This window comes from Myotis davidii, unplaced genomic scaffold (assembly GCF_000327345.1).
Source record: "Myotis davidii unplaced genomic scaffold, ASM32734v1 scaffold749, whole genome shotgun sequence".
Lineage (NCBI taxonomy): Eukaryota > Metazoa > Chordata > Mammalia > Chiroptera > Vespertilionidae > Myotis > Myotis davidii.
In genome coordinates, this window is record NW_006300030.1 from 116,989 (window position 1) to 142,456 (window position 25,468).

The 25,468-nt window shown below is 37.6% G+C and overlaps 1 protein-coding gene across 1 annotated transcript; it reads left to right on the forward strand.

The window, feature by feature from the left end:
* On the forward strand, window positions 1-25,468 carry SEC61A2 (Sec61 translocon alpha 2 subunit). The gene is made up of 11 exons (XM_015572050.1): window positions 1-66; window positions 7,261-7,294; window positions 8,460-8,538; window positions 10,789-10,920; window positions 11,046-11,155; window positions 16,599-16,752; window positions 17,710-17,870; window positions 18,600-18,797; window positions 21,075-21,266; window positions 21,963-22,039; window positions 24,409-25,468. The coding sequence occupies exons 3-11, from the start codon at window positions 8,478-8,480 to the stop codon at window positions 24,593-24,595; spliced, it is 1,272 nt and encodes a 423-aa protein (XP_015427536.1). The 5' UTR covers window positions 1-66; window positions 7,261-7,294; window positions 8,460-8,477; the 3' UTR covers window positions 24,596-25,468.

The window sequence follows — 25,468 nt, forward strand, 5'->3', positions numbered from 1 at the left end:
ATCCAGTTTAGAGAGAAGGTACTATGGACTGCTATAACTCTCTTCATTTTCTTAGTATGTTGTCAGGTATGTAACCATACTATTAAATAAATGTGTATGCTCTTGTTCTAAGGGTTTGGTTGGTTAGATTCTGAAGAACTTATTTTAGATAAAAAATGTACTGAATGATTTTGAGCATTTTTTTTAATGAGTTGATAGTGAAAATGGTTGTCTTGTCTCACTCTGTATTTCTTTTGGTTTATTAGTGGGTTTGAACATTTTCTCTTTTCCCTCTTAGTTTTCAGTTACCCATTTTTCCCTTGAGATTTTTTTCTTACTGATTTATGACAGGTTTTAAATATGAAAGTGTTAAACCTTTGACTTATATATTAGACATACATATTCTTTCCATTTTGTTTGCCTTTTATCATGTTGTAGATAGCATGTATTAATTTAAAAATCCCAAAATGCCAAATTTTAGAATCCCAGGGATATCCTGTGTTTATAAATTAATAAAATTCAGTGATGCTTTAAAAATTTTTTCTTCAGAGATTAAGTTCATGAAATATATGACCTGTCCATGTCACAGGGTTGTTGTGAGGATTTAGATAAATAATTTAGGTGAAAACTTTTTGAGGATTTTGAAAAGCTATTGAAATACATTCAAGTTTTTTTTGTTAATCCTCGCCAAAGGATATTTTTTCCATTGACTAATTTTAGAGAGAGAGAGAGAGAGAGAGACATTGATGTGAGAGAGACACATTGATTGGTTGCCTCCTGTACTTGCCCCCCCTCCCCACCCCTGGTGGCAGGGAATTGAACCTGCAACTTGGTATGTGTCTTGATCTGGAATCAAATCTGAGACCCTTTGGTGCTCGGGCGGATGCTCCAACCACTGAATCACCACACCAGCTAGGGCAGAAGACGTTTTTAAAAATTGTATTAAGAAGCAGTAAAATAATTATAGGAAAAATCGTGTTTGTGTGTGTGTGTGTGTATGCATGCATATATATATATATATATATGGCTTTATATATTACCTATAATAATAATCTATAATAATAGAAAGGTAATATGCTAATTAGACCGGATGCCCTTTCTGACAAAGCTGGGGCCGGAGGGGAAATCAGCCTGGGTCCCGGGTGCCTGTGGGATGCCCAAGGGAAGCCAGCCTGGGTCCTCGGTGCCTGAGGGTGGCTGGAGGAGGGAAGGAGCCCAGGTCCTGGGTGCCAGAGGGAAGCCGGTGCTGGCAGCTGGGGGAAGGAAGGCCTACTCTTGCATGAATTTTTGTGCATCGGGCCTCTAGTATTTATATATTTATATTTATTTTAATCCTCACAAATTCTTACACTGTGAACATCCTTTTTTATATTAGCATATGTTGTTCTGTTTTCCTTTGTGTCCTAACTAGTTATTTCTGATGTAGGCATTTTCAGGACTTAAGCTATAAGTTACTAATTTGTGATCCTAGATTTTAGGAATGTATAGGCAAGACAGTAAAAAAAAAAATAGAACCATATAATAGGGGTGTTAAAGCCAGAGAGGAACAAGGAGCCCAGGCCAGGGAGGATCCTGTGACTGAGGTATGTGCCCTTGACTGGACCCTTTGGTCTGCAGGCTAATGCTCTATCCACTGAGCCAAATCGGCTAGGGCCGCGATCGGCAAACTGCAGCTCACAAGCCACATGTGGTTCTTTGGCCCCTTGAGTGTGGCTCTTCCACAAAATACCACGTGTGGGTGTGCACGTACAGTGTGATCGAAACTTCGTGGCCCATGCGCAGAAGTCGGTTTTCGGCCAGTACTGTTGATATTTGGCTCTGTTGACTAATGAGTTTGCCGACCACTGGGCTAGGGCCAAATATATATTTTTTTGAAGAGCAAAACAATTTGATCATTATTTTATCGTACTTAGTTTAAAATTGATTTGGGTGGTCAGGGAGAGAGAACTTTTTAAAAATGCAAAAAAGTGCAAAGAAAGGAAGCATAATCATCCATATCCCTATCATATACTTCAAACATCTTGGAAATTCCCCTTCCCTCTCTTTAAAAAAAAATCAGATTTATGAAGTTATAATTTATGTATGGTAAAATACACCCATTTTTTTAAAGTGTACATTTTGAAAAGCTTTGGCAAACATACACCCACATACTTAGTACCTCAGTTGACGTAGAACATTTCTATCACTCCAGAAAGTTCCCTGCAACCTGTCTCAAAAAGCCTTACCTCACCTCCAGTCTCAGGCAACCACTGGTCTGTTTTCTGTTCCTGTAATTTGTTAATCTTTTCTAGAGTTTGATATAAACGTTATCATACAGTATTAATTCTTAGTAGCTAACTTCATCATCAGCTTTTTGAGATTCATTCATGTTGATGGTATAGCAGTGATATATCCCTTTTTATTTGTTAGTGATGTTCTGTATGTCTGTATCACAACTTGTTCATCTAGTCACTTGGACATTTGGGTTGTTTCCACATTTTGGTCATAGCAAATAACTTGCTGTAGATATTCATGAACAAGACCGTTTGTGGACATGCTTACATTTCTCTTGGATGAATACCTAGGAATAGAATTGCTGGATTGTATGGTAAATATATGTTCAACTTTGTAAGAAACTGTCAAATTCTTTTCCAAGTGGTCACCCCTCCACTCCCATATTTATATTCTTACCAGCCAGGTATAGGAGTTCCAGTTGCTCTGCGTCTTTGCCTATTCTTGCTGTTGTTAAGCATTTTAAATTAGCCCTTCCAATGGATGTGGTTTTAATTTGTGTTGCCCTGATAAAAGCTACTGAAGTTGTAATTTGCATTTCCCTAATAATATTGAGGAACTTTCTTGTGTACTTATTGGGTACTTGTCTGTCTTTTGTAAAGCTATCGAAATACATAGAAGGTTTTTTTTTTGTTAATCCAAGGATATTTTTCACCTAAATTATCTATTTATTCTTTTTGAGTCTCTTGCCCACTTGAAAAAATTGGATTATTGTCCCGTTATTGAATGATACACATTTTTAATATATTTTGAATACAAGTCCTTTGTCAGATATAGATATTGTGAATATTTTCTGCTAGTCAATGGCTTGCCTTTTCATTTTCTTAATATCTTTTGAAGAGCAGAAGTTTTTAATTTTGATGATGTTTAGGTTATCTTTTTCTTTGATGGCTTATGGTTTTTGTTTCCTAGCTAAGAAATTTTTGCCTCTTCTAAGGTCATCAAGATTTTTCTCTTGTATTCTTCTAAATATCTTATAGTTTTAGCTTGTATGTTTTGGTTAATTTTTGTGTATCACATGGGGTAAGGTTGGGGCTCACTTTTTTTTCTGAATGGATAGCCAGTTGTTGAAAAGGCTATCCTTTTTCTGATGTATTGATTTTCATCTTTGTTGAAAATCAATTAACTGAATACAGATGGATCTATTTCTGTACTGTCTGTTCTGTACCATTGACTTATGTCTATTTTTACAGTAGCCACACTATTTTGTTTACTGCAGCTTGATACTAAGTACTATAATCTGGTCATAATAGTCCTTCAACTTTGTTCTTCTTTTTCAGAATTCTAGGTTCTTCATATTTGCACTTAGCTTTTAGAATCAACTTATCAGTTTCTATAAAAAAGACTGCTGGGGTTATGATTTGTATTGCATTGAATTTATAGATCAATTTTGAGAGAAATACCATCTTGATAGTAGTGAATTTTCTAATCCAGAGGTCAGCAAACATTTTTCTGTAAAGGGCTAAATTACAAGTATTTTAAGTACAGTGTTACATTTCCCATGACCGTTTCATGCAGTACATTTATGCATTTTATGTTACTTTATTTTTCTTTCCATAATATGTTTACATAGTTGCCAAGCTCTATTGTTTTTTATTTTTTTATTTTACTGATTTCAGAGTGGGAGAAAGAAACATCATTGATGAGAGAGAATCATTGGTTGGCTGCTTCCTCTATGCTCATACTATTCGGTACGAGCCTGCAACCTAGGCATGTGCTTTGACCAGGAATCGAACCGTGATCTCATGGTTCATAGGTCGATTTTTAACCAACCACTGAGCCACGCTGGCTGGGCCAAGCTGTATCTTTGACTTTCTCCTGTTCTGCTCAGTGTGGTGATTTCTTGATTCTCTTTCTTTTGAACCTCAAACAGCTTATTTCCCTTTCAGCCACAATTTCAGGGTTTGGAGAGACCTTTTCTACCCTGTTTCTTTATTCCAGGGAATGGTGGAAGGTGTGATAAGCTGAAGTGAGTGCTGCCTGGCTCTGCCCTCTCTCCTCAAATTTTTGTCCGTGTTTTGTGAGGATTCTCTCCATGTGACTGAGCAGGGCTCTCTCTGTTCCATTCCCCACTTTAGATCATTGCCCAGTTCCCAAGTAGGTATGGTCTATCATCGTCAGTCCTGTCAGAGAGAGAAAGCCCCAAGGCCCACTTCTCTCATCATTTCTTTTTAGCTGTTTCTACTGCCCTCCTAGTCAAAGGAGGCAAAAAGATACCCGTGCAGCCTGCTCTTCTCCAGGCTGGAGTTGAAATGTATTGGGAATTCTAAAGCTTCTATTGCCTTCCCTTTATGATGGTTGGAGCAGCTTTGTTCTGAGTCTCTACGCTCCTCCCCTGTCTGCTGTTTTCTTCCCCCCATGACCACCATTGTTTCAGGTTTATCATCCCTTTTCTTGTTTGGCTGCTTTATGGATTTTGTTTTCCTTAGCTTTTTACTATTTTACATGTTATTAAATATGTGTTTTCTTGTGTCAGGGAGGGAAGTTCTGTAGTTTAATTGCAACTTGCCATTTTAACCCAGAAATACCTTGTTTGGTTTTCAGTTCCCACCTCCTTTGGAAATTCCTAGTGCTAATTTTTTATTTGTCCATCTGGTTGGTTCAGGGTTTCCATTAAATCATTAAATTCTTGTTTCTCTGAAGTATTATATTGTATTTTATCAAATTGAAACCAATTATTATATGTAATAGTGAAAAGTTTGGAACTCTGCAACTGTGAGAGTCATAGAAAGTAGCTCCTGTTGCCATCCAACTAATATACAAGATTCTGTACATGTACAATACTGAGTAATTTGTATAATTACTGAGTTTAATAATTCTGTTGACTACAGGAAAGGAAGGAAGGTTAGATCCCACATAGTGTCTAAAAATGGAGGTATAGTGCCTGTCTCATCAGATGCAATTAAGGAAAGTAATTTGTGTGACCTATTTTCCACTTAGGGAATATTGTAATGTGGACTATTTGGTACTATTAATTTGCAGGGTTTTTTTGGTGTTTTTAAAAAAATATGTATTTTTTTATTTCAGAGAGAAAGGGAGAGAGAGATAGACACATCAGTGATGAGAGGGAATCATTGTTCGGCTGCCTCCTGCAGGCCCCCTACTGGGGATTAAGCCTGCAACCTGGGCACATGCCCTGACTGGGAATCGAACTGTGACCTCTGGCTCATGGGTTGACGTTCATTTTAATTCTTTTTCCGGAGTTTTGTTCTGTATTTCATTTGGGCACATGTTTTTTTTTTGTCTACTCATTTTGGCAGCCTCCTGTATTGGTTTCTATGTACTAGGTATAGCTGCTATGTCTCCTGGGCTTGGTAGAGTGGCCTAATGTACTAGGTGTCCTGTAGTGTCAAGTGGCACAGCCTTCCCAGTCACCCAAGCTGTCCAAGTGTGCCAACCCCCCTCCCCAGTGGGCTTTGTACACCTTCCCATAGTTGAGCCTTCATGGTTGTTGGAATGTCAATGGGAGGGATTTACCTGTGGAGGATGAGCTGTGCAAGGGCCTATCCCAGAGAGCAGGACTTACTTCAGAGGGGCTCTAGTGCCCATTGTGTTTGCCCCTTGAGTGTGTTGTTGTGGAGGTGGTTTGGTAGTGCTTCAGTGTGGTATGAAGCTATCAATAGAGTGCACTGTCTCTGGGGTCTCCTGGGAGGTGAAAGCCAAAGTCATCTGCCACCTGTGTTGTGACCAGGGCCATCTAGCATGAGCTATAAAGTGATCTGAAGATGGCTGTTACTTGTGCTGGGCTTGGAGGTATTCAATAAAGCCAAGCTGTGAACTAAGGCCAGCTGCTGGTATTTCTGCATCTGGGACCACTTAGCAAGAGGTGTGGGGCATACTTAGACCAGATGCTGCTTGTTTGAGAGATTTTAGAAAAGTCTTAATTGTGTGCCAGTACAGGCCATTTATATGAAAAAGCTGCTGGAAACAGTTTGGTTGGCCCTGCAAGTTTGGTGGGGAGGAGTGTCAGGGATTCACCAGGGCAGGGGGAATAGTGTGAGCCAGGTTGATGGAAACTCAGATATGGTGCCTGCTTGCCATCTTTGTGAGGGGAGGGCTCATCAAAAGAACAGTAGCCTCTGCCAGCATTTTGTCTGGGAGAAAGCCCCCCCCTCCCCTCCGCTTTCACCCCAATACCAGACACTTCAGTTCCTCCCTCTATGTCCTTGGTACCTTTTGAGTTGCTATCCCAGTGCTGAATCTCAGAGGGAGTGAGTCAGAGTAATAAGTCTGTGTGTAGGCCCTTCACAAGGAACTTCCTGGGATTCCAGCAACCTTTCCTCTCAGCCTCAATTCTCATTGGTTTTTACAGCCGGAAGTTATGGGGGTTTCTCTTCCCGGGACTGGAACCTTGGATGTGAGGGCCTGGTGTGGGGCTGGGACCCTTTGCTCCTCAGGGGGAACTCTGTGACCACTGCAGCCAAGATATTCCTCCTGATATTTATCTTCCACATGTGGGCATGGAGCCAGGCAGTTCCTTGTTCGGCCCCTCCTACTAGTCTCATGTGGCTGCTGCTTTAAATCCCTAATTGTAGGACTTTTATTTAGCTAAGTTTTAGGTGGTTCTGAGTGATGGTTGCTCTGTATTTTAATTGCAATTTTGATGTGGTTGTCGGAGGGTGTAAGTACTGTATTTACTTAAACTGCCATCTTGACCAGAAGCTGATTGTAAATTTTAAAAAAAACAACAGCTTCATATAGAGAAGGTTTTTGAAAACTGGAAATGTGTTTTTCTTTGTGTCTGATCCCCACATGATGGGCAAGGGGGTATGGCCCAGTGCTGGTCCTAAACATGGGTCATATGATCGGAAGCATTATGTGCTTTCTTTAGAAAATTTGATAAATACTGAAAAGAATAAAGAAGAAAAGGTCCACCATAATTTCACTACCTACAAATAATCATTGTTTAGGATATAAAAAAATATTTACACCTTGTTACCTTTTATGTGTATTTTTCATGTTCTGAATTTTTATCCTATGCAATTTTGTGCCTTTCTTTTTATCTAACAGGGTTTCTCAACAATGGGAGTAAATTTTAGGTTGGGTAAGCATTTGTTGTTGGAGGGCTGTTCCGTGCCTTGGCAGCATTCCTGATCTCTACCTACTAGATGCCAGTAGCATCTTCCTTAAAGTTGTGATAGCCAAAAATGTCTTCAGATATTGCCAGACATCTCTGGGGGACAGGGGCAGGGAGCAAAATTGCCCCAGATTGAGAACCACTGTTTTATACTTAGTATTGAGACATAAGCACTTTCTTATTCTGTTACAAACTTCCTAAGTACAATCTTTAGTGGTTGCATAATTTTTCTACTGTATACATCACCTTCAGTCTTAATTTGGAGTGTAGCCTTGGCTGACATTAATACCCATAGCTTTGCAAAATTATGATGTGACTAAGTAAGTATATCCTACAATTTACTGATAGTATTTTAAAAAGATTTATATATATATATAGATTTTAGAGAAGAAAGGGGAGGGAGAGACAGACAGAAACATCATTGATAAGAGAGAATCACAGATTAGCTGCATCCTACATGCCCTGCACTGGGGATTGAGCCTGCAATCCAGGCATATGCCCTGACCTGGAATTGACTTCCTGGTTCATAGTTCTCCACTCAACTACTGAGCCACACTGGGCTGGCACTGATAGTATTTTTTTAAATTATGGTAAACACAAACTTTACTATCTTAACCAGTTTTAAGCATAGAGTTCAGTAGTGTTAAGTATATTTGCATTGTTATGCAACAGATCTTCATACTGATAGGAGAATTTACTAGTGAAATGCTGTAAGTAATGGTTTCTGTTATTTTTATTTTCATTAAAAAACTGTCTTTAAGGTATGTTTGTTTTGTTAAAGAACATAAGAAATCATAAGTCACAAGTTTTATAAAGTATTGCTGCCCAGCTGGTGTGGCTTGGTGGTTAGCATTGAGCTATGAACCAGGAGGTCATGGTTTGATTCCCCAGTCAGGGTACATGCCCAGGTTGTGGGCCTTGATACCCAATAGAGGGTGTGCAGGAAATAGCCAATCAGTGATTCTCTCTCATCTTTGATGTTTCTATCTCTCTCTTACCCTCCCTCTCTCTCTGAAATCAATAAAAATATATTTTAAAAAAGTGTTGCAAACATTAAGTGATGAGTTACAAAATAAGCTCAGACTTAATTTATATAATACACTTTTATAAAATGTTTTCTGTTATATTATAGATACCACTATTTGGAATCATGTCATCAGATTCTGCAGATCCTTTCTACTGGATGAGAGTTATTCTTGCATCCAACAGAGGTATGTACTTTTTTTCTTTTGCCTCCATACTACTAACATCAAATAGATCTGAAATTGTGGAAGATGTTTTTTGAGTTTACAAGGAGTGGGAGGATATGATAAAAGAAACATTGCCTGGGAGAAGAGACCATCCTATATGATAAAAGGCTAATCACAAATTGACTAAACAGTGGAACGACTGGTTGCTGTGTCCGCACACTGACCACCAGGGGACAGACGCTCAATGCAGGAGCTGACCATTGGTGATCAGTGCATGAATTTTGTGCACTGGGCCTCTAGTCTATCTATCTGTATATAAAAAAGCCTAAGCAACCGCTATGACTGAACAACTGGTCACTAGGACATGCACTGACCACCAGGGGGAGACGCTCAACACAAGAGCTGCCCCCTGATTGTCAGTGTGCTCCCACAGCCAACCTCCCGCAGCCGGCAGCCGGCCAACCTCCCGGGCTGGCTGGGCTGAAGGACCCCACGCGTGCACAAATCTGTGCACCAGGCCTCTAGTATATATATGAAAGCCTAGTCACATAATAAAAGCCTGGTGGTCAGTGTGCTCCCACAGCCAACTTTCCGCGGCCAGCCAACCTCCTGCGGTCCCTCTCCTCAGCTGGTCAGTCCAATCAGCCCTGATCACCGGCCAGGCCGAGGGACCCCACCCGTGCACAAATTTGTGCACTGGGCCTCTAGTATGTAAATAATTATAGAACCATGTGTTTATTCTAATTTTAGAACTATGTTACAGAGTATTGAAGTACACAGAGAATGGAGTGATTATCGCTGTCTAGAGCTTTCTCTTTTTTTTTTCTTTTTTTTCTATATATTTGTGTTTTTTCCCCCAGTGTACTGTGTCAAGATCATTTTTCATGCCACTAGATATTCTACAATGTAGTTTTAGATAATGTTATATGTAATTTTAGATATTGCATAAGAGTCATAAATCTTTCCTTTAATATTTTTATTGATTTTAGATAGAGAAACATCAGTGATGAGAAAGAATCATTTATCAGCTGCCTCCTGCCTGGCCTCCTATTGGGGATCGAACCCACAACCCAGGCATGTGCCCTGACCAGGAATCAAATCATAACCTGGTTCATAGGTTGACGCAGCTGGGCAGAGTCAGAAATCTTTTTTTTTTTTTTTAGTTGGTGTGTATTTTTCCATTGATTTCTAGAGAGAGTGGAAAGGAGGGAGCGGGGAGAAAGAGATTGAAGGGAGAGCGGGGGTGGAGAGAGAGAGAGAGAGAGAGAGAGAGAGAGAGAGAGAGAGAGAGAAAGAAAGAGAGAGAGAGAGAAACACACCTATGTGAGAGAAACCTATGTGAAAGAAACACATTGGTTGGTTGCCTCCTGAACACACCCTGCTGGGGCTTGGGAACCTGCAACCAAGGTATGTGCCCTTGACTGGGAATGGAACCCCAACCCTGGGGTCCAGGCTGATCAGGGCTGTAATTTTTAATTTGCATTAAAATAAAATGTTTAGCCCTATCGAGTTTGTCTCAGTGGATAGAGTGTTGGCCTGTGGAAAGAAGGGTTCTGGATTTGATTCCGGTCAAGGGCACATGACCGGGTTGCAGGTTCGATCCCTAGTAGGGGGCATGCAGGAGGCAGCTGATCAGTGATTCTCTCTCATCATTGATGGTTCTATCTCTCTCTCCCCCTTCCTCTCTGAAATCAATAAAAAATGTCTTAAAAAAATAAAATAAAATGTTGAGCGTACATTCTAAAAATAATAATTTGGACAGAAATCTTGGAAGATTTCTTTCAACATATTTCTTTAACATTTTAAGTTTAGAATTTATAGAAATTTGTACTTAGTATTTATAGTAATTTTTATTTAATGGATTGTTGCAAGATTGTGTTAATAGAGGTTTTTTAAAAGTAATTTAATGTGCCGAAACCGGTTTGGCTCAGTGGATGGAGCGACGGCCTGCGGACTGAAGGGTCCCGGGTTCGATTCCGGTCAGGGGCATGTGCCTTGGTTGCGGGCATATCCCCAGTGGGAGATGTGCAGGAGGCAGCTGATCGATGTTTCTCTCTCATCGATGTTTCTGACTATCTATCTCTCTCCCTTCCTCTCTGTAAAAAATCAATAAAATATATTTAAAAAAAAAAAGTAATTTAATGTTTAAGAAATGAAAATTTGCTTGTTAACATTTAAGCATATATTTCCATAGGCGTAATTAAGGACTGGAACACTTCTAAAGTAATCTGAATTGTGTATAGTATTTACTTCTTTCCCCTTCCTTTATAGGAACTTTAATGGAATTGGGTATCTCCCCAATTGTAACATCTGGTTTGATTATGCAGTTGTTAGCTGGAGCCAAAATCATTGAAGTTGGAGATACACCCAAAGACAGAGCTTTATTTAATGGAGCCCAAAAATGTGAGCATATTTAATAAAATAAAATTTCAAATTTGGAAATTTTGTGGTAAAGATGTTTTTTTTTTTCTATAGTCTTTTCTGTCTGTGGTTGTAACATATACTCTTTTTTCCTCAATTTTTGTCAGTATTTGGTATGATCATTACCATTGGGCAAGCCATTGTATATGTCATGACAGGCATGTATGGGGAACCTGCTGAAATGGGTGCTGGAATCTGCCTCCTTATCATTATTCAGGTGAGAAATCCCATTTTTTATATGCAGATAACAAAACAGTTTCATCCCTTTTTTTCTAACAAGTCTTTAGGTGATTGATAATACTCATTTTCTTACTTTTGAATTATAGAATATTTTGATAATTGAAGTGACATGTATCATGTTGATGTGAAAATTTAAAATTCTGATAGCCTTATAGCTGCATAATATATTGAATTATGGATCAACTCTATTTCATTGATTCTAAGATGCACATTTTTCACATTGTGATGTCTCTGAAATCAGGATGTTTTCTTACAGTTGTGATAGTGTCTTACAATTGTACTCAGCCAAGTGGCAGTTCTGATAGTTTGTCTTTTCCTACATGGGTGTCAACTTGATTATAGCTGTTAATGTCATCACGTCAATTTTTGATATTTTTTACTTGAATTGCTTTTTAAAATGTATTCCAAAACTGCTGTGATTTGTTACTGAAATGAAAAGTTATTGTGTGTACACAAAGGCACAGAAAGAGCAAGGTAGATGATAAACATCTGTATCTAAGTCTAAAATAACATTTTATAAGTAGAGAATCAATTTTTTTTGTAATAAGTTGGATCATAGTTTAATATTTTTGAATCAGTGAAATACTATATTAATACTCATACATGTATTCTAAGAATTTTTAAAATGGATGCTTTGGAATGGAATTTTTGAAGGCCAACATTAATTTAATCCTTTACTAAGTATCTTAAAGTGTATAAAGTTTGGTCGATATTTCTGTAATGTACAATCCTTAAAAGTTATTTAGAGAAGTTGCTCAAATGGATTGTACTTAAAATATATAGTTATTTATTGACTTTTGAAAAGAAGTTTGTTTAAACACTGGGCATCTAGAGTTCTGCTTATCTTGGAAATGCCTCTTCTTGCTCACTCTGTGAAATTAGGATTAATTCAGGAAAGTTTTTCTAATGGTCAAAAGAATCAAGGTTAGAAAAATAGTTATAAATAAAATAAAAATAGTAGTTTACAAATATTTGTATTAAGAAATATGACCATCTCAGACTGGCATGGTTGACCATTCTTTTTTTAATAATTCTTTTTTATTTAGGAAGATCATAATAAGATAATTGTTTAGTTAGCATGATTCAGAACCAGGAGAGAGATTGTTCAGGTATTTATTGGCATCAGTAACAATAGGGATGGAGCAGAAGAGGAAGTCAGATTTAAAGCTTGAAAAAGACTTGCCCCTCTGCCATGAAGATGGAAGAGGCTACATGAGAAAGAATGCAGGTGGCTCTGGGAATACAGTAGTCCTTGGATGACAGCCAGGGAGAAAACGGGCATACTTCAGATCTACAGTCCACAAGGAACTGGATTTTGACCTCATTCTGAATGAGCTTGACTTGGATTTTTCCCTAGACCATCTAGCTAAGAGCCTTGGCTAACTAATGCTTTCATGTCAACGTTGGGAGACAAAGCAAAGAGCCCAGTTAAGCTTACTCAAGCTTCTGACCTATAGAACTATGAGCTAATAAATTTAGGTTGTTCTTAGTTGCTTAAAACAAACAAACAACAAGTAGGGAGGGCTTTTTTTGTCTTTTGACAAGGGAGGAATTTTAAAAAATATGTTTTTATTTCCAGAGATAGATAGAAACATCAGTGACATGCTGTAGCTGTTTTGGCTCAGTGGATAGAGTGTTGGACTGTGGACTGAAGGGTCCTGGATTCAATTCCGGACAAGGGCACATGCCTGGGTTGTGGGCTCAATCCCCATCGGGGTGTACAGGAAGAAGCCGATTAATGATTCTCTCTCATCATTGATGTTTCTGTCTCTCCCTCTCCCTTTCTCTCTGAAATCAAACGTCAATGACAGAGACACATGAGATATGGGCTGCCTCCTGCATGCCCCTGTGGGGAATAGAGCCTGCAACCTGGGCATGTCCCCCTGACTGGGAATTGAACCAGTGACCTCTTGGTTCCTGGGTTGAAGCTCAATCACCAAGCCACACTGTCCAGGCACAGGGGAGGAATTTTTTTTTAATATATTTTATTGATTTTTTTTTTTTTTTTACAAAGAGGAAGGGAGAGAATTAGAAACATCAATGAGAGAGAAACATTGATCAGCTGCCTCCTGCACACCTCCTACTGGGGATGTGCCCGCAACCAAGGTACATGACCTTGACTGGAATCGAACCTGGGACCTTTCAGTCCGCAGGCCCATGCTCTATCCACTGAGCCAAACCAGTTAGGGAGGGGGAGGAATTTTTAATCAGAGTCTTTGGTAGTTTTCTGAGCCCCTGTGTGTTTCGATTTGGTATAAAGTACATTTTTTTAAAGAATAACTTTGTCATTATTTCTCCATTTAGAAAACACTTGATTGGCAAATTTATAGCCTTTGGGAATTGGAGGAAGAAAAGTTGGAATGGATAGAAAGATAAGGTTGTCTGAAAACTGAATTTAATATTTCAGTGCTTAAAATTTCTTCATGTGCTTTTGGCATTTTTGAGGATATTGATATACTAATTCTTGATTTATGTTTCTTTTATTTTTTAGCATTTGCTTTACGTAATCCATAGTTTAGAATAATCCTGATTTTTAAAAGATACCCAGAATTGGCATCTAGCTCTTAACATTGTGTATCAGTAAAATTTTTCTAGTGTTTTACTGAGGTTAGATTTAGACTTTTACAGAACCTCAGCTGAGCAGTTCTGGGTTAGTTAGATAAAGTATAGATTTCTTAAAGTGTTAGTTATAGATTTAAATTGATATTAAATGGAATTAAGCTATTTTAATTTTTTATCAGTATTACAAATCCAGGAATAATTATGTTCTAGGAATAAAACAAATTCAGTGCATATATATTTGTTACATAAATTCTGGTGCACAGGTATTTATTTGTGTTATGGTAAATTCTTCTAGTGTTAAGTATAGAGAATATGTCATGTTTTACTTAATTATCAGTGGGTAATGACCTATTTGCTTCTTTTTAAGAAGCAAACATTGAAAATGTGTGGGGCTCTGACTGGTTTGGCTCAGTGAATAGAGCATCAGTCTTCGGACCCAAGGGTCCTAGGTTTGATTCCGGTCAAGGGCATGTACGTTGGCTGTGGGCACATCCCCAGTAGGGAGTGTGCAGGAGGCAGCTGATCGATGTTTCCCTCTCATCGATGTTTCTAACTCTTTATCCCTTTCCCTTCCTCTCTGTACAAAATCAATAAAATATATTTTTTTTAAAAAAAAGAAAATGTGTGGGTACCTTGAAGAGATATGATTGGATCAATGTGTTTCTACCTAGAAACATAGGTTTTAAAAACTGTTTGCATGTTCTTATATAAGATATTTCTCAACTTAATTATTCTTGTTTCATTCACATGGTCAGTGTCTTTCAATTAGTGAGTTTAGAAATCTAAATAATATGTCTTGATTAAAATTAAAAAAGAATTGAAACTATCAGTGTGCATGGCACATTGTAAAGATAAGTATTATTTTGTCAAACTGAGTTGTTTATGCATGAATGCATCTGTAGGGTTGAAATGTACAGTGTTAGTTTTATGCCTGCTTTGAGATTCATATTGATTGTACATCTACAAAGGCATTCAGTTAGTATTCAGTTCTTATCACCGTTTTAGTCAGTGAGATGCTCTAACTTCCTGGTGTCTAATTCCTCTCGGGCATGTATGCTTTTTACCATTTTTTATCTTCTTTAATTACAGAAACCATTTCTCATTTAGGTTTTTCTATAAAGCCTTTCTCCAGTTAGAAAAATGAGTTTTTATTTTCATAGGATAAACACAAATCATTCTATAAACTGATGAACATTGGTCTGAACAGGTGGTTTGAATTACAGTTGATTCAGAGTTGTCCATGTGATCTGGACAGGTTATTCAATTAGTCATTTAGTCAGAAGCCCATGATAATGCTTTTGATTGGCTGTTAGTTTGTGGACAGCTCTTATTCTTTGCACAGGGTTGGGTTTCTGTGTGAATGGGAATATTTATTACATAATTGTGATAAAAATAAAATCTCAGTAATAAATCCTAACTTCTTTTGTCTTGTCAAAATGTCAAAAGTAAAGGATTCATGAGCTCACTTAGAAGTTTTGAGAATTGTACTATTTTTCCAGTCCATTGAAAGTTAAACTAAAAGACTGTCAATAGACAAGTTAGGCTCTGTATAACCATTGAAATGACAGTTAAGGAAAATAAATAAACCCTGTGTAAGGTAAGCATGCTTAATGTGGTGTACTGTAGTTTGCTCTCTCTTCTAATGGGGATATTAGGGAACTGCGTAAGTAATGACGGGGGATGCTTCAGAGATGCTTCACAGAAGTGACATTTCCTTAGCTTCTGTAAGAGGGTGCCTTTATAGTGGGGACAGGCATGAGACGGGGGTGGGAGGGTATAGAAGTGTATTTTCTTCCTTGATTGATCAGGTTACTGAAGTGCATGTCAAGGTCACTTTTAAGTCTAGGGCTTATTATTATTATTTCTGAAATATGTTTTTGTTGATTTCAGGGAGAGGGAGAGAGTAAGAAACATCTCTAAGAGAGAAACATCCATTGGCTGCCTCCTCCATGCCCTCTACTGGGGATCGAGCCCCAACCCGGGCATGTACCCTGACCTGGAATTGAACCGGTGACCTCCTGAAGCTTGTGATGATGCTTAACCAAGTGAGCCACACTGGCCAGGCTCTAGGGCTTATTTTTAATTGGTATATACTTTTACAGAAATGTCTTATCCAAGAGGAAAGTTAAGAATTTCCATTTTCACAGAAAGTTAGCATGCTTTCATTTTTTTAAAAAAAGTTAAGAACTTAGGAACCTATGAACTCTTAACTACCTTGAAATTTACATTTAATCTTTGTCACTATATGTATAGAATGCATTTTTACATTGTTATAATCTGTGTATGTATTAATTTGTGCTTCACCTTTTTACTTATTCCATAGATATATAATAAGTACACAATAATATACAATATTATATATAATATTTAAAAAACGTATCAACATAGTTCACATACTTTTCCTTTCATGGCAGTGTGCAATTGCATCTTGTTACACCATAATTCATTTGGCCTTTCACTTGCTTGGAGATATCTGGGATGTACTCAGTTTCTTGCTGTCATAAATTCTATAACTATGAAGATTTTTGTTTTATAGTGCGCTTTTCAATAAGCCTTATTTAAGGGAATAAGCCTTATTTCCCTTATTGTAAGGGAAACTGTTCTGATGGTAACATCTATTTTAAAAGTTGAAATGGCTACTATGCAATATAGCAATGTTTCTAATCATCTGATTTTCAGGATTAGCTTCTGATTAAATCAGAGTGGGTTAAAAGATGCAGAATCATAATAGTGATATTGTAATCATTAGGTTTGAATGTGTTAGACATGCCCATACTGTGAAAGTAGTCACTGATGCTTGTCTTCCCCTTTTTTGAGTTGTTTCTTGCTTCCGCTTACTTGCATTTCTTTCCCCACAGTTGTTTGTTGCTGGTTTGATTGTGCTGCTGTTAGATGAGCTGCTACAGAAGGGTTACGGCCTGGGGTCTGGTATTTCCCTCTTTATTGCCACCAACATCTGTGAAACCATTGTCTGGAAGGCCTTTAGTCCCACTACTATTAACACTGGCAGAGGTACATCACACAGTGACTGCGACTGCACGAGTGTTGCTGTATGTGTGTTGAAAAGTAACACGTAATGGAGCAGTACATGCCTGTAGATATCTAGGTTTACTGTTCCAGCGGACAATTGATGCTAATTATTCAAAATTATTAGCAGAGATTTGTGGAGTCTGAAATATTACTTCAAAAAGAATATCTACATTTTAGCCTCTGCTTATTCAAATTTCAGTGGTCCCAAGCATTTGAAAATTTTTACTTGCTTAAGCCATTGCTGCAGAACTCATGAATTTGACCAATTTTAGCATTGCTGGGGGGATCAAAAGGTAGTGGAGTAGGATTTTTCAGATGAAAAAACTGTTATTCTTTGTATCATCAGGGAGCACTAATACTTTTGCTGCTATTCTACTTGGCTTGGTATTCGCACCTAAATGTTGAAATATTTCTACTCTTTTTCCCCTTACCCATTTCCACTTCTCTCAAAATGCCATCCTAGATTTGTAAGGGTTAACATGTAAACTAATCCCAGCCTTAAGAAAATAGCAACAATGGTTCATTAATGTTCCTGGTAAAATGAACTTAAAGGCAAGCTTGGTAGAGTAACATATCTTTTGACTCTGACCTCTACTCTGCTTTGCTGCTGCCACCCTTCCCCTTACCGCAGTACTCTCTTCCCTTCTTGAAAGTAAAGGAGAAGCAAAGCATTATGAATGAAATATTTTTTTGGCTTACTCTACTTTGGTTGTTTCCATCAAGAAACTTCTCTTGAGAAACTTCAAATTTATGTTAAAAAACATACATTTTGCCTCAATGATCAAAATATTTTAGAAACTCCACATATGGCTATATCACAAATACTGATGAATTATTTTCACTCATATTTTTTGCTGAGTACTGTAGTTTCAAGATTATTTGTTTTGACCTTTGGGATAACTTTGGCGTCTACAGTTGATTTTTCTCTTGGTTTATCAGGTACTGAGTTTGAGGGTGCAGTCATAGCTCTCTTTCATTTACTGGCCACCAGGACCGACAAAGTCCGAGCTTTAAGGGAGGCTTTCTACCGTCAGAACTTGCCCAATCTCATGAACCTCATTGCTACTGTTTTTGTGTTTGCTGTTGTTATATATTTTCAGGTAAGTATACTTTCTTTCTGAAGTGGGATGTGGATTTTTATTTGAAATGTTAGTTTCTAATAAGTCAATGTTTCAAAATCTAGCCAAGCAAATAATTCCTTTCTTTAGAAACAGAGGTGTAAATGACAAAGTAGAATGAAAATGAAATAGAAAGGAATTTCTGTTTGCATGCCTTTGTGTGGAAGGGTTAAGTTTTATTATCATTATCTTTTCATACTCCCTACTGTTCCTTGTTTGGCTTTCTGTATTGTTTATATGATACTAGAGTCCTGGTGCATGGAATTTGTGGACAGGTGTGCTCCCTAGGCCTAGCCGGCAATCGAAGCTCTGCTTGCTGTCTGCATGGCAATTGGCAGGGCAATCGGGACCCTGCCTGACTCCCTCAGCGCCTGGGAGCCAGGTGGCGGCCCCGCCTCCACCGCCGCCACTGGTCGCCATCTGTGGGGTAATTGGTGGGGCGATCAGGCCCTGCTTACACCTGTGTTGGCCTGGTGCCACCAGTCCCTCTGTGTCCCACTCTCATTGGTGTCCATCGGGGCTGGCAGTGCCTCCACTGCTGCCTACTACCAGCGCTGCATCACTGATACCCACCATGTTCCTTGCTGCCCCCTGGTGGTCAGCACACGTCATAGTGAGCAGTCGAATTCCCGGTTGAGGGGACAATTTACATATTATGCTTTTATTATATAGGATGTACAGTTCCTCTTACTCTGAATTTTCACTTTGTAGGGATTTCGTGTTGACTTACCCATCAAGTCGGCTCGGTATCGAGGACAATACAGCAGCTACCCCATCAAGCTCTTCTATACCTCGAACATCCCCATTATTCTTCAGTCAGCATTGGTGTCAAACCTCTATGTCATTTCCCAGATGCTGTCTGTTCGATTCAGTGGCAACTTTTTAGTTAATTTACTAGGACAGTGGGCAGTGAGTATTTTATTATTTATTCAAGTGTTTTCATTTATTGTAATTTGCATTTCATGGTTATATTTTTAATTGAAAGAGATGAGCCATAATTGAAGTAGTTGCTATAACATTTTCAGAGTCACTTAAGTAGGAAGCATTTTTGCATTTCCTTTGAATGATCTTTTAGGTTAAAATTACAGTGGTTCTCATGATTCTGTGTTTTGTAATCTCATTCCACTATTGTCTGGAATAATGTTTTTAAAAAGAAGCTATTTGTTGATAATATATGGAATACAGAAATCATCCTCCCTGTTTTTCATACCTGAATGGCACTAAACTAGTTTATGATTAACTGGGCTGGAGACAGACATGTAATTACTAAACTAAAGAGAGAACAGATGCTAGAAATAGAATCCAGTAAATTCTGACTTCCTTTTATAGGTACCTGGTATCAGAGCTTCTTCTAAAGCAGTCCAGCCACATTGTTACTGAAGTGTTAATTGTGAGATTGGATTGAATTCTGATTGGTTTAAATTCTATCACCTGACCAAGGAGTATTTTTCTCCTTTAAAATTATAGAATTAAAAAATACTAAGATCCTTTATTCTTTTGCAGAGTATGTAATTCTAGAATTTGTATTGCATTAAAGAATATTATTTTTAGTCATTATACTGAAGTATGGTGCTTAATATATTGTGCATTTATCTTAATATGCTATCTTTTACATTTTAAGTTATAGTGACTGATATATCTGTGCTTTTACTGAAGATAATTTTTAAAAGAAATTTGAAGTTTAACAGGGTAAGACAGTGATTTTTAAAATATATATATTTTATTGATTTTTTTACAGAGAGGAAGGGAGAGGGATAGAGAGTTAGAAACATCTATAAGAGAGAAACGTTGAGAAACATCGATCAGCTGCCTCCTGCACACCACCTACTGGAAATGTGCCCACAACCAAGGTACATGGCCTTGGCTGGAATTGAACCCTGGGACCCTTCAGTCCTCAGACCAACACTCTGTCCACTGAGCCAAACTGGAGACAGTGATTTTTGAATGTTAGTTGGAGGAAATAGGATTTGCTCTATTTGTAATACTCCTTTTCCATTCATTTAACAGAAATTTGATTACCTGTGATTACGGGAGGAATCTTTTTCTCCCCTCAAGAACTAATAGTCCAGCTATAATTACTACTATAAAAATTACAAAGTAATAAATACATTGAATGGTTGTATAGAATATATTGTGACCTTGACTAAGATTTTTTTTAAATGAATTATTGGGGAATTGAATTTGTCTATAAACAATGCTTTTGATTTGGTAATATTAATTCTAGTGGCACAGTAAAAGAATTATTTGGAAGTTATAAGTTCAAGAATCAAGATAAATTAATCTTTGCAACCAGAAATTGCTTTCTCACACCCTATATCCCAAAATTTTTACTTAATAAGAGTAAATACATGCTGGTCCCATTTCTGTTACTATAAAAATTCTTAAATATTTGTGTTGCTAAAAATCTCATTGTATATATTTATCAAGACTCTTATACAAATAACGTTATGCAGTGAGTTGTTAGACTTCTGTCAATATTTCAATTGATTGCATTCTTAGTAGAATACTTTGAAATGAAAGAATCATGTGTAAGGAAGGGTTTTATTGTGTTGCATAAAACTCTTTATGTTTTTATTATCTTTTGTTGAAAGTATTACAGATGTACCCCTATTCTTTTTTCCATTGACCCTCCCTCCTCCCGCCCTTTCCCCAGACCTTCATTGCATACTCTTATATAGTTCAGAAAATTTCAGATTCTAAAAAGAGATTGATTATAGCCCTAGTTGGTTTGGCTCTCTGCATACCGAGTGTTGGCCTAAGGACTGAAGGGTCCCAAGTTCGATTCTGGTCAAGGTTGCATACGTTGGTTGGAGGCTCCATTTCTCTCTCACATAGATGTTTCTCTCTCTCTTCCCCTCCCTTCCACTTGCTCAAAAAAAAAAAAAAAAAAAAAAAGAGATTGACTGTAAATGTAGTCTTTTTTTCTATCTTCTCATAGATTTTTTTTCTTAAATCATTCTTGTTATTAATATACCTACATCTTTATGTAAGAGATGTTCACTATATAATTTTGAAGGAATGAAGATATTAGATACAAAAGCAAATCCTTAAGTTATTTATAGCCATTAGCTGTAGAGGCTTTGAGCTTATACCATTGTCCTAATTTTTGAGGAGTTTGAAAAGTTATAAAAATGTATGCTTGACAAGTTAGGTTGGCCAGTTGTTCTTTTCCTTCTTGTTCTGTAGGATGTCAGTGGGGGAGGACCTGCTCGCTCTTACCCAGTTGGAGGCCTTTGTTATTATCTTTCTCCTCCTGAGTCTATGGGTGCCATATTTGAGGATCCTGTCCATGTGGTTGTTTATATCATCTTTATGCTGGGATCATGTGCATTCTTTTCTAAGACGTGGATAGAGGTGTCTGGTTCCTCAGCCAAAGATGTAAGTATTTGGTTTATTTCAAAATAAAAATAATTTATAAATTTTAGATGTCAGCTCTTATTTTTGTAAATTAAATTTTAATTCATACATTAATAAAGTAATATGACCTCCCCATAGGGTTAAAAATTGGTTCCTGGTAGGTGAAACATAGACTTTATAATGGTTTGTGACTCTCCAAAGCTCAATCCTACCTGACAAAATATTATTTCTTAGCATTAATTTTTCTTAAGGAAGGTGATAGTGAAAAAAGATTGAGAACACTGGTTTAGTTTGTGGGTAACGTGGTTGTGCAGTGTTGTAGCCTCAGTATCCTCAGGTTTAAAAGAGGAATGGTATGACGGTGCCTACTGCAGGGTTCTTGTTATCTTTTTTTTATATATATATTTTATTGATTTTTTTACAGAGGAAGGGAGAGAGACAGAGAGTCAGAAACATCGATGAGAGAGAAACATCGATCAGCTGCCTCCTGCACATCTCCTACTGGGGATGTGCCCACAACCAAGGTACATGCCCTTGACCGGAATCGAACCTGGGACCTCTCAGTCCGCAAGCCGACACTCTATCCACTGAGCCAAACCGGCTTCGGCAGGGTTCTTGTTATCTTATTAGTGTATAGAAAGCCCTTCACACAGAACTGGGTAGATAGTGAACAGTGAAATGTTAGTTTGATTTTAAAAGTTGTGTTTCTTTCGACAGGTAGCTAAACAGCTTAAAGAACAGCAAATGGTAATGAGGGGCCACAGAGATACCTCTATGGTTCATGAGCTTAATAGGTAAGGTCATTTGATTTCCTCCTTTGCAGGGTCGGGGGCAGGCAACATATACTCTTTCAATCTCATTTCTTGCCAAATATTGTTTAAATTTATATTTTTAGCATTTCTACTTCACACAAAAGGACCAAACTTGAACATAAAAGTTAATTGTTCTCCACATCAAAATGACAACTAAATTAGTTTAATTGGAATTGTGTTCCCCTTCACAGCTCAGCCAAGTGTTAAAATGTAGATGGGAGGTTCTCATTGTTGGCTGGCTGTACAGAAAATCACCTTGGGAGCTTTTAAAAACTACTAACATCACATCTCCAGGAATGGTGATTTCTTTGGTCTGGAGTGGGTGGGTCCCAGGCATCAGTTTTTTTGATAAACAGCTTCATTGGTATAATTCACATACTGTGTAATTCACTCATTTGAAGTATATGGTTTAGTGGGTTTTTAAAATTTTTTTTAGTATATTCAGAGTGTGTAATCATTATACTCTAATTTTAAAAACATTTTCACCAATCAGAAAGAAACCTTGTACCCATTAGTTATTTCCCATTCCAACCCCATTCTCCCCTCCCTCCAGCCCCAGGAAACTTTTTACCCTCTGCCTATTCTGGACATTTCATACATAAGGAATCATATATGTGATCTTTTATGAATAGCTTTTTTTACTAGCATAGTGTTTTCAAAGTTCATTATCTGTGAATATTCCATTGTGTGGATAATGTTTTATTTACCCATTCATTAGTTGATAGATATTTGGGTTGTTTCCACTTTTTGGCCATTATGAGTAATAGCTGTTATGAACATACTTATAGAAAGTTTGTGTGGAAGTATGTTTTTATTTCTCTAGGAATGGAATTGAGTCAAATAGTAACTGTTTCACATGTTGAGGAACTGCCGAATTGTCTTCCAGAGGGGCTGTATATGTGTGAAGGTTCCAATTGCCACACATCCTCTCCAGCACTAGTTTTTGCTTTTTGATTAGTACATAGCCAACTACTGGGTATGAAGTGATACCTCATTGTGGTTTTGATTTGCTTTTCCTTGATGAGTAATGATGTTGAGCAGCTTTTCATGTGTTTATTAGCCATTTGTGTATTGTCTTTGGAGAAATGTCTGTTCAAATATTTTGCTCATTTTACTTTGTTTTTTGTTAATCCTCACCCAAGGATATTTTTCCCATTGATTTTTAGAGAGTGGAAGGGAGAGAAGAGGGTGAGAGATCCAAGAGATCGATGTGAGAGAGACATGGATTGGTTGCTTCCCAAAGACGCCCCCACCTGGGTTGGGGATCAAACCGAAGTATGAGGTATATGCCCTTCACTGGGAATCAAATCCATGACCCTTTGGTCCCTGGGCTGATTAGCTCTAAACTAGCCAGGCCTATTTTGCTCATTTTTTATTGGGTTATCTTTTTGTTACTGAGTTGTAAGATTATTTTAAAAAATATTTTGGATGTCTCTTGTTAGGTATGTTATTTACAAATATTTTGTCATTCTTTGGGTTGCCCTTTCACTTTCTTGATGGTATCCTTTGACGAACAAGTTTTTAATTCTGATGAAGTTCCATATATCAGTTTTGTCTTTGGATGCTTTGTGCTGCTGTTGTATCTAAGAAACCATTGCCTAACCCAAGGTCACAGATTTATTTTTTCTCTTAGGAGTCTCAGCTCTTAGATTTCAGTCTATGATCCACTTTGAGTGAAGTTTTGTTTGGTGTGAGATAGGCATTCAGATTCTTTCTTTTGCATGTGGATATCCAATTGTTCCATAATTGTTGAAAAGGCACAAGTATTTATATTTATATTTTATTTATTGAGAACACAGATTGCAGAGAATAGTATAATGAATCTGCATGTATCCATGTATATCCAACTTTAATAGTAGTTATTCTGTCATTCTTCTTTCATTCAACCCTAATCTTTTTTGTTTTTCTTTCTCGAGTATTTTAAATACAATCCCATTATTTTTAATAGTTCTCCAGGTGGTTATAACATGCAGCCAATGTCAAGTTACTGTTGGAAGAGAATTATCCAAATCTTGTCACATAAATATATTTAGAAATCATTTTGAAATTCACTGTTCATTTAGAAGAGGGAGCTAAAGGTTACCCATTTAAAAATATTAAATATTTTAATACTTAAATCTAGTTGAAGATTCTGATCAAAATCATTGCCGTTCTTGGCTGTTAACTGGCTTTTCAAAATCAGGGAGTAAGTCATTCTCTTAGTCGGTTTTCATCAATATGTAAGTGCTATGGACAACCCATCAGTACTGCAGACTGTTCTGTTAGATGAATCACACTTCAACATGACATGTTATTGCTTCTGTGGCCCCTTTTCAGTTCCCTCTGCTGCCTAATTTGGTTTTGTCTTCTAGGTATATCCCCACCGCAGCTGCATTCGGCGGTTTGTGTATTGGCGCCCTGTCAGTGTTGGCTGACTTCTTAGGGGCCATTGGCTCTGGCACTGGAATTCTGCTCGCAGTCACGATTATTTATCAGTATTTTGAAATATTTGTTAAGGAACAGGCTGAAGTAGGTGGGATGGGTGCTTTGTTTTTCTAAATGTTCCAGTACCTTTGTGTGAAGGGAAAACATTTTGACACATTGTTTTTGTCAAATAATGCTGACTGTCCATTTTTCCCCTCATTTTTTTTTTTAAGTGCTAACTGTCCCATTTCTGAAATGGGCACTGAGCTAAGCCTGTGTGCAGCATTAGTACCAGCTGCCTTAAAACTGAAGTTTACATTATTTGTTAGAAAACATACATGTAGTTTGCCTGTGATGCTGGAAACCAATGTACCTGCCTTGCCGTGTTCAGTTTTGACGGTGAGGTCATGTGGATCAGTTTTGCACACATTCAAAACACTCAGTATTTCCCCCACTTGTTTAAAAATATAGTTCAAATTGCCACTTTCCAGTATTTTGGGCTGATCTATATTTTAGATATAGTTTTTATACTTTCTGTGTAGTATCCATGTTCCAGCCCTCCCTCTTCATCCCTTCCCTTTTGTCCCTTCTCAAAGCAGCCACTTAGCCCAGATGGGCAAGTGAAGCTTCTTCAAGCTTCTGTCATTAGAAGAACTGCTTATAACTACTATTCATGTTTTCCATTCTTCCTTCCCAGTGACAGCACGGTTGGTGCTGTTTTTGCTGTATTGGCTATGCCTGTGAATTCCAAGTCACTTGAGAAAGCTCTTTCAAGATACTGTGCCCCAGTTGTGTTTTTCTTTTTTTTAAATCCCTAAAGCAGAGATCTAATTCTTAAGCAATGTCTGTAGTTCAGTGGGGGTGAACAATGAGTAATTCATGCTAGGAATCTGTGTACGTTGTTGTACTTTGTAGCAGCAACATGAGTGTAAACAGTAGACACTAAACTTTTATTTAATACAACTGTTTCAGTTGTGTTGGAAAAATAAAAAAAAATCTGAAATTAAA

Coding starts and splice junctions, on each gene's coding strand:
- SEC61A2 (XM_015572050.1), top strand. CDS start 8,478: ATGTCATCAGATTCTGCAGATCCTTTCTACTGGATGAGAGTTATTCTT. Junction 17,871..18,599: donor CTGTTGTTATATATTTTCAG/GTAAGTATACTT, acceptor TTCACTTTGTAG/GGATTTCGTGTTGACTTACC. Junction 18,798..21,074: donor ATTTACTAGGACAGTGGGCA/GTGAGTATTTTA, acceptor CTTGTTCTGTAG/GATGTCAGTGGGGGAGGACC.